The sequence below is a fragment of the Octopus bimaculoides genome, chromosome 20 (genome assembly GCF_001194135.2).
Source record: "Octopus bimaculoides isolate UCB-OBI-ISO-001 chromosome 20, ASM119413v2, whole genome shotgun sequence".
NCBI lineage: Eukaryota > Metazoa > Mollusca > Cephalopoda > Octopoda > Octopodidae > Octopus > Octopus bimaculoides.
Window position 1 is genome coordinate 13,826,007 of NC_069000.1, and position 10,452 is coordinate 13,836,458.

The 10,452-nt window shown below is 30.5% G+C and overlaps 1 protein-coding gene across 1 annotated transcript in view; it reads left to right on the forward strand.

Moving 5' to 3' along the window:
• The window catches only part of LOC106882429 (serine/arginine repetitive matrix protein 1), a 102,699-nt gene extending 97,425 nt beyond the window's left edge, over nucleotides 1-5,274 (forward strand). Inside the window, exons 5-8 of the mRNA XM_014933105.2 lie at nucleotides 1,724-1,871; nucleotides 2,878-2,946; nucleotides 3,567-3,661; nucleotides 5,118-5,274. Coding sequence (XP_014788591.1) covers nucleotides 1,724-1,871; nucleotides 2,878-2,946; nucleotides 3,567-3,661; nucleotides 5,118-5,167 — 362 coding nt within the window. The 3' untranslated portion in view covers nucleotides 5,168-5,274. The remainder of the gene's footprint in view (nucleotides 1-1,723; nucleotides 1,872-2,877; nucleotides 2,947-3,566; nucleotides 3,662-5,117) is intronic.
• Nucleotides 5,275-10,452: the final 5,178 nt, after the last annotated feature.

Here is a 10,452-nt window from a genome sequence, read left to right on the forward strand (position 1 = left end):
GGGGGGGGGGGGGGACAAACACTGACACACAAATGCATATTGACTGCTGTTTCCAGTAAACATTGGTGCCTTTGTACCATGACTCTCTCTCTCTCTCTCTATATATATATATATATACAACAGGCTTCTTTCAGTTTCTGTCTACCAAATCCACTCACAAGGCTTTGGTCGGCCCAAGGCTAAAGTAGAAGATACTTGCCCAAGGTGCCACACAGTGGGACTGAACCTGGAACCACACACTTATTTTTATAATAGTGCAAGTATATATATATTTGTTTGTATATGTATCTACTGAGTAGATGTGAAAGCATAGAATAAATAGTCTATATAGCTACAATGTATTTGAATATGTTGAAATAAGTATAACAGTTGAAAATTCTAAAAAAGAAAAAAACAATGATTTTTAATTTACCATATTTGATGGCATATAAGACATGATTACTTTTCTCATAAAATGTTTTTAAAAAATCACCCCAATCCTAGATGCAAAATTCTGCTAATATTACATGCTTTAATGCACAAAAAACATTTTTTTTCTGAATATGTACTGCTAAAATCAGGATACACCAAACGAATCTGTGCATTTTCTATGCCATCAAGTATAGTAATATTTCTTTTTTTACATGTTTGCTTTGGACAAAAGGGTTATGTTCATAGTGTTGGCATGTACTCCAAGACTGATATGAGTAATGTGGTAAAAGTTCCTCTTGAACAGTTGCTGACAAGAAAAACATGAGCAAGGAAGGAATTCTAGAGAGATGATATCTTGAAGAAGAACTGGGAATACTAGTCAATGCACAATCTATTGGAGAGGACACACAAAACATGCGTGATAATATATTCAATGTAAATGTCATTGAGTCAAAGTTGCATGGTGTAAGGTGTTGCATTCATGACCACAAGATTGTGATTTCAATTCCTGGACCAGACGGTGCATTGTGTTCTTGAGCCAAACACTTCATCTCATGTTCTGTGATCACTTCAACACCTGATGTGTGGTACACCGTGCACTTGTTCAGGTAATGTCAATTTGATGGAGAGAATGAACTAATGTGCAGGACATACATTTGATCACAAAAGCAAGTCATTTGCACAGGTTTTTTCAGCAAGAAATTGCAGAATCATCTTCCTCAGCCTACAAGACATTACCATCCATCCATCCATCCATATGTCACTGTGGATTTAAATTGTCTGGTTCAAGTGGGAGAAGTTCAGTTATAATTATGCAATGTCACTGTATACGTAGACACTATAAAGTAGAAAATAAAGTTTGAATGAACTTAATCAAAAATGCTATTTCAATCTTTAATGGTAATTATTTCATTTCCCTTATAATACTAATAGCACATGTGAGAAATATATATGTATCATAGTTTCTGTTCTGCCTCTTTAAATTTTTTAATATTTCATGCTTTCATGCTTGATTCGTTTAAATAACAGAAAACCACTCAAAGTGTACTTTCTTTGTGCTTGTAGAGTACAATCATAACAAATTACAAACCCTTTAAGTCTTCTAATTTGAAGATGTTTTTTATTTCGTGAATTCCTTTCTCAAAAGAAATCCATTACAAACTTTCCATAAAGAGGAAAATTTGAAATAAATATAATAATAATGTACATGACTGTTAAACACTTTGTGTTTAAATTTGCTTCTGTATAAAAAATGTTTCTGCAATTAAACTTTTATTTTTTTTTTTTTGTATTTCATTTTTATTTCAAATAGATCGCCAATTTGGATCGAAAACGGCAGCAAAGTGTTTTCTATACACTTTCCTCCGTGAACAACCTATCTGGCACTCCTTGCGATTCTGGAATGCTGCTTTCTTTGATGCAGTCCAATGTGAGCGAGCAAGAAGACCAGTCTGCACTAGGTAAGCTTTTATTTTCATTAAAGTATAAACTAAAAATTCATATCTTATCTAAAAATGGAAGTTATAATTCATACCAAACACAATGTATAGCACATGATGAATATTTTCAAACATTTTCAGTCACAAATGAACATTAATTATGAGGAACTGTAGAGAATTATAAACATGGTTCTCTTCACTTCTTTATTATTTGTTAATTGGTTAGCTATTCAACCAATTAACTAATTGATTGTTTGGTCAACCATTTGGTTAATCTATCAACCAGTTATTTTTGTCAAAGTCCATTTGTCACCTTTCATGACCTCATGAATGACATGCCCTCTCTACTCCAGGTAGACAAACCTAATTGACCGATTGATTGACCAAATGATTAATCAAATAGTTGAAAAGGTAATTGGTTAAATTGTTAACTAGTTGACAAATAAATAATAAAGTGGCATTATTGGCATAATGACCCTCCCATCATCATCATCATCATCATCATCATCATCATCATCATCATCATCGTTTAACGTCCGTTTTCCATGCTAGCATGGATTGGACAGTTTGAACGGGGTCTGGGAAGTCAGGAGGCTGCACCAGGCTCCAGTCTGATCTGGTAGTATTTCTACAGCTGGATGCCCTTCCTTACGCCAACCATTCCATGAGTGTAGTGGGTGCTTTTTACGTGCCACCGGCACAGGGGCCAGAGGAGGCTGGCAACAGCCATGATCAGTTGGTGCTTTTTACATGCAACTGGCACAGAACTTTTGTATATCTATCTATCTATCTATTAGGCTTCTTTCAGTTTCTGTCTATCACATCCACTCACAAGGTTTTGGTCAGCCTGAAGACATTTGCCCAAAGTGTCATGCAGTGGAACAGAACCTAGAACCATGTGGTTGGTAAACAAGCTTCTTACGACTCAGCCACACCTGTTGAGCTTTTTCCATTCTATTTTCTGAACATTTTTACTTTGATGATAAATAAGGTGTATAAAATGTATATTTTGTTTTACTTAAACCAGTGAGGAAGCATCGGAAGAGAAGGTAGACGACAGTGAATTTCAGGAAAATGTCACCTTTGGTCAACTTGGGTAAAGTATTTAATACAAATTAGTTTGCTTATACACACACACACACTCATATATGTATATTTGTATGACATCATCATTTTTATCATTTTTATAACTGTTTTTCCATGCTGACATGGGTTGATCAGGAAATTTTGAAGCTGTGTTTTATGGCTATATACCCTTCTGGATACCACTTTTTTTAATTGCTTTATGTGACATGTTGAGATGTGGTGTATTTATCCTAAAAACTGGAATATACATGGTGTGTGTGTGTGTGTACATACAAGTAATAATTGTACTTAATAAGTACAATGTATGCATACTGAGGAGGTCTAATAAATCTAGAATATGCATGGAGTTGTCTACCCTGTTTTTCTTGACTCAAATTAATAATTAGAACAATGGTTTTGTTCATTTTGCTGCTCATGACATGGAATTTTAATTGATGAGATTTTTTAGCTGACTGTATTTAATAGTTTATAAAAATATGTAAATTTCTAATTATTGTAGAGTTATTATGTTTGGACAATGGTGACAATCCACAATGAATTAGAACTTATTGTTACAAACAGGTTTATTCTGTTTATTGTTTCCATATAACATGGCCTGGTGCTTTATATGTTATAACATTTCTCTTGCAGGACTTTTACATGCAATATGAAATCATTTGGATTAAGCAGAGAATTGTGTTTTGAATTCCTACGCAAACAGTCTACTATTGCGAATCTAAGCAGAGGTAACAAAATATTTATTGGTTTTTGAATAATTTTGAAATACCGTAATTAGAAGGTGGTGAGCTGGTAGAATCATTAGAGTGTTTGATAAAATATTTGGTACTCATTTCTTCCAGCATTTTGAGTTCAAATCCTGCCAAGGTCAACTTTGCTTTTTATCCCTTCAGGGTCATTAAAATAAAGTATGGGGGTCAATGTAATTGATTCGTCCCTTTCTCTTAAAACTGCTGGCCTTGAACATTGAACATTGTAACAAACAGATGCCCTATTCAAGAGTAATTTGGTGAACTTGATTACTTATCATCAACATCATCATCATCACTTAATGTCCATCATGTTCCATACTAGCATGGGTGGGACGCTTTCACAAGAGCCGGCCAGGCCAAAGCTTGCACCAGACTGTTTTGGCAGGATTTCTACAACTGGATGCTCTTCCAAATGCCAACCAATTTACAGGGTGTACTGGGTGTTTTTACACAACACCGGTGCAGGTGTATTTATGTGGCACCAGTACAGGTGCTTTTTGCATGACACCAACACGCATGAGTCCTCGAGGTTAGGAATGCTCAACTGGAGAGGGATGCACAGGACAGCCTGAGTGCAAGGACAAAACTACTTAACCACACAGCCATGCCTGCACTTATTTAACATAAAGAACTAATTTTAATTGAATTACAATTTTATTATCAAACAAAAATCAAATGTTTTTATGTTTTTAAATGATATACCTTTTAACATGAAAGACAATTAGATCTTAAATTTGATAAATTATCATGGTCCAAGGTTCAGTCCCACTGCATGGCCCCTTGGGAAAGTGTCTTCTACTATAGCCTCAGGCTGACCAAAGCCTAGTAAATGGATTTGGTACACAGAAACTGAAAGAAGCGGCGAGCTGGTAGAAACGTTACCCTGCCGGGCGAAATGCTTAGCAGTATTTCATCTGCCGTCACGTTCGGAGTTCAAATTCTGCCAAGGTCGACTTTGCCTTTCATCCTTTCGGGGTCGATAAATTAAATACCAGTTACGCACTGGGCTCAATGTAATCGACTTAATCCCTTTGTCTGTCCTTGTTTGTCCCCTCTATATTTAGCCCCTTGTGGGCAATATAGAAATAAGAAACTGAAAGAAGCCTATCATATATGTGTGCGTCTTTGTGTCCACTTCCACTGCTTGACAACTGGTGTTGGTGTATTTACATACCTGTAACTTGGCAGTTTGGCAAATATAACTGATAGAATAAGTACTAGGCTCTAAAAAAAATTAATACTAGGGTTGATACATTCGACTAAAAATTCTTCAAGGTGGTGCTCCAGTATGGCTGCAGTCTAATGGCTGAAACATATAAAGATAAAAAGAAGAGCCTTATTTTGGATCTTTATAATTCATTCTCTGCACAATAGTTTCTTTCCCTTTTCTATAAATTAAATAATTCTTATTTTTTCCTCTTCATTTTTTCAGAAAAACAAAGGTTGTTGAAAGAAAACATCCTGCATTCAAAAGATAACTGAATCCCCAAAATGACCATGGTGCCAAGCAAGTTGTACTAATATATATATATACATATATATATATAATATCTAAGTTCTTCATCTTGCTTTTTTTTTATAAAAGAAAATATAGTTATTCAAATACTTCAGTTCTAAAACCTTTCTTCGACCTTCAATCTGTCAAAAAAAAATCTTATCTATCTTCAGCTTTTTTTCATACTCTCTCTCTTATAATTGTTCTCTTAATGTGAATATTGTTCAGCCACATGGATATTAGTAGCATTTGCAAGTGAATATTGGTATTATTCTTGTAGTACATGTAAACCCAAGTTGAAGTCAGTAGCATAGAAATATGATCAAACTTTTCCCTCTTCTATCGGTATTTCCAAATCAGCCAATTGCAAACACATATGTGTGTGTAAGTCTGTGTTTGTGTTTATGCAAGTGTGTGAGTGCATGTTGATGTGGGTCAGAGCGTGCAAACAGGATAGTCTATGTGTATAATGTGTGCGTACATATATTTAATATATATATATATATATATATATATATATATATATATATATGCATGTATATATGTGTGTGTGTGTGTGTGTGTTTGTTTATAGATATATATATATATATAATATTTGGCATATATTATATATACTATGTGTAAATATATAATATATATATTTATATAATGTATTCATTATATATATGTGTATGTGAGTGTGCATGCATATACATTATATACATGTATGTATATATATCCTTAGATATCTATTTATATACATATATATATATATATCTATATATTTAACATAAATATATTTATGTATGGTAAATAAATATATATATAGTAAATATGTATGTATTTATCTATACACATATATTTGCAAATAGTAAAAGATTACTATACATGCATATGTATGTTCCTCAGTCAAATCGTCCAACCCATGCTGGCATGGAAGGCGGACGTTAAACGATGATGATGATATATATACCTGTATGTGTGTTGATTGTATATATGTGTGCATGTACATATATGAGTGTATAACGTATATAAGTGGCATATATACATACATATATACATACATATATATATACACACACACACACACATATGTAATATGTATATATATGTGAAATATGTGTGCATGCGTCTGTCTTTCTATTTGTATGTATGTATGATTATGTATGTACGCATGTATGTATGTATGTATGTATGTATATCTTTTTTGACATGTTAAACAGTGTCACTTGTTTGTACTTAGTTAACAAAGCATAGCTGTTCCTTCTGATGATTTTGTCATCCCTCTATTATTTTTTGTCTGAGCCTCTCTTTTCTACATTTTACACCTTACTGAATCATCAAACAAAAATGGGAAATATTACAGTAGAAATGACAAATATTTATTGAACATCCATATCATAAACTATGTTTATAACATGTATATTTTATATGCATATCTTATGATTCTATTAAAACATATATGTATATATACATACAATGTGTGTGTATATATATATATATATATATATATATATATATATATATATATATACAATGTTTGTGTATATATATATATAATGTATATATCAAATACGTATATAAAATAACTGTATACATTTATATATATGTATATATGTAATAGTATATAATATTATATATAATGTATACATAGTGTATTTATATATATAATATACATAATATTATATATGCTATGTATATATATATATGTAAATATATATATACACACACAGATATATATGTATATATCTATCTATCTATATATATATATATATATATATATGGAACACATAAAATTAATTGACAGAATTTGTTGTATACAAATATATCTATCGCAATTAGAAATTCATTCATATAAAGTTCTTTCTTGAATTTAGTCCCAATTAGGAATTTTGAATTCTTAATGTCATATATGCAAATAATTGTATAACTGAAACTTACTTGCATAAGTTTGTATATCTTAACTGATGTACAAATATTTTTCAAATATTTTTTCAAAATTATAACAATGAATATTGATAATGACTTATTTTTCAGTGTTTGTACCAATGCAAGACACCACAATACAAATTGTTCTCTTCTTGTATCTATATACTGTTAGTAATAATTTATCATGCAAAACAGCATATGATATCTAATTTAAATATCAAAATGTTTGAGATGAGTTTTTGCTATAAAACTCAAGTATTTTGAAATATATCGCAACTTTAGAAATGAAATTTTTTTTTTTATATAAATATTTATATCTCACTATATTTTCATTAGTTTATCTCTGACCATCATCCTGTTTGTGCACGTAGCACCAGACTAGGTTTATACGAGATTCAAATCTGGTCTGAATCTAGCCTGGTACTATGAATGAGATACTTGATGACAATCTGAGATGAAACTCCTCAAAACATGGTGTAGACGTAAATATTACATTTCTTTTCATCTCTAAAGATGAAGTCAATAGTCCAAACAAATTTATGACATCCAATTTGTTATGAAATTCATAATCTCTTTTGATCATTGGATTAACAAGTTATGAAAAAAAATGCAAAACAAAAAATGATCTCTGGAGATGGATTTTATTTATTTTATTTTATTTTTTGGCTTTCTTTTGGTTTATTTAAAAGTTACCTTGTTAATAGTGCAAACAACACTATTTTCTTTCAGCTGAGGCAGCTATATGGTGTTAAACTGTGATATAACTAGATCTGAAGAAAAGTGTGTGCACATAAGAGTTATGTACATGTCTATACATGCAGTTAAAACTATCTCCAGTTACATGTTTAATAAACATGAAGATGTCATTAAACTGGAATGGAGAATATTTATAGAAATAATATCTAAAATATGTAAATATCTTGGTGAGATATATTATATTATATTATATTTATATATTCAGAATTTCAAAACTCTATTAAATTCTATTTTTTGTTTGTTTGTTTGTTTTGATTTAACCTTGTTTCACTTTCTATTTCCTCCTGACTTACTTAACTGATCATTTCTCTAATGGTTTGAGTATCAGCCCAATCTATAAAGATACTGATATTGTAGTTCTGTTTTGTTGATATTTTGATGAGATTCTGAATACAAAGTAATCTATGAGGCTAAATGAAAATCAATAGCAGCAGCTAATAGATTGTAATACAACTTAGATTGATTAACCAGCAAATAGATTTTTCAACAGAAATATCTTAAACTTTATCAAACATGTATGAAATATATACATATTATTTGCACTTTTTAATGATGTTGAAATTATTTCAGAAAAAGGAAAGCTAAGGCATTGCAATTAAACATAAGCGTAGAACAGTTACATTAGACCAACATTCAGTTTCATAAAACTGATACATGGAACATGGACGTTAAATGATGATGTTGATGATGATGATGATGATGATGAATTAAGCAATCGGTAGTAAATTGCAAGTCACATGCAGATGTCTTGTGTTTAGTGTGCATTATGCAATTTTAATTACAAATATACACTTCTATGTGTGTTTTTTTTCTTCAATTATTTAGAATCATCATATGCAGCTCTTTATAGCACATAACAAGTGCACGCACACACACACACACACACACACACACACTCATACACACACACATATACAAGCACGCATGCATGCAAACACACACATACGAGTACACACATGCATAGTAAAACTTTTCTTATTAGGAATAGAATCTAAGCAGGAATTTAAAACTGCCTTATAATTTTATTATCCCACTTCACAGGGGCAAAATAATAATAATAATAAAAATAATAAAATAATAATAATAAAAAAAAAAAATTAGATAACAGTATTGATTCTGTGGTTTTATTAGTGACTGTTAGCTGTTGATATATGTCAGTGAGTGAATGTTGTAATAAGTTCAATTTCAACCCATTAGTTATTTGATCTTTAAGCAACTATTTAGTTGGTTATGGCAGCATATCTGTAGCTGTTATTGTTACTGTTATTGTTTATTATCATAAATGACTAATTAAAACTGGCTGTGTCCCCAGATTTCTCAACCGGAGAAATCATTAACAAAGTTGCTGTTTCCATACAAATACTTGTTCAACTTATAAAATAAATTCTGTTTTGTGTCCTTATTCTCAACATAAACATTTACTAAATTTAATAATTAAAAATGTAAAGAAGAGTAAATATTCCTGTGTTTGATACAGTGAAGGACAACAACAACAACAACATCAGGTTAATGAGAACGAGCTGAAAACCCTAATTAAATTAGGTGAAAAATTAGACATTTCAAAGAACATTGATTATAAATTAGAATGATAAATTATATGAAAAAATTGTTTTATAGTAATAAAAAATATGTTTTACAACTTTTAATCTTTAAAAACCAAATGGAAGAAATTTGTGATATCAATTCAATGCAAAACAGAAAGTAATTGTTAAATGGAAGAAAGAGGAATATGTTGTGGAAAAAAAAAAATTGTGTTTAAAGGAAAAGGAAATTTAACAAGAAGAAAGTTCCTGATTTACAAAAATGATTTCTGAAAAGCTCAACTTTTTTTTTTTAATAAAGAACATTAAAGCTGAAGATATATAACATTGCTGAAAATTTAATTAAAAAGTGGAACAATCAATGTTATCTATATTGATGACTGAATACATGAAGTTTGACCAATTTCTCTATATAATTATCCACAGATTTAAAAAGGACATTTCTTTCTTTCTTTTTGTATTTTTGTTTTTGTTATTATGAAGTCTATTTTAACAGGCTTTCATAAAATTTTTGTTGTTCTGCGAGAGTTATTGACTCTACAGAATGTCATCACTACTTGACCTTATAAAACACTATTAATGGAAGTGACATGTTGCAATATTGATAGACACTTCAGCCAGATGCTATGGTACCTTGTGGCTCTTAATTCAAATCTTACAAAAAAACTGGAAATACAATTACATTGATGAAAATATCAGAAAGTGAATGTATGCAACTACAGCACAAATGAAAAAAAAATTAAAAATTAAAAATTAAAAAAATAAAATAAAATATTTAAAAAATACTTTATCTGTGTGACATTTCTAAAGATATTGAGGATTGAAAAAAATTCTAAAAATAAAAAAATGCTGTAGTAAAAACAGATTAAAATATAAAAAAATATTAAAAATTCATATTAAAAAATATGATTGGGTTTAATAAACTGTTTCCATTTAACCCTTTCTCTTGATAAACTAAATCAATATATTAAATTAAATATCACTGGACTAATTCACATATATCCGGAAATGGAAGACTGTTTCTTCTGACCCAGTGCTGGTGGTCAACATTTTTATTATGAAAGAAA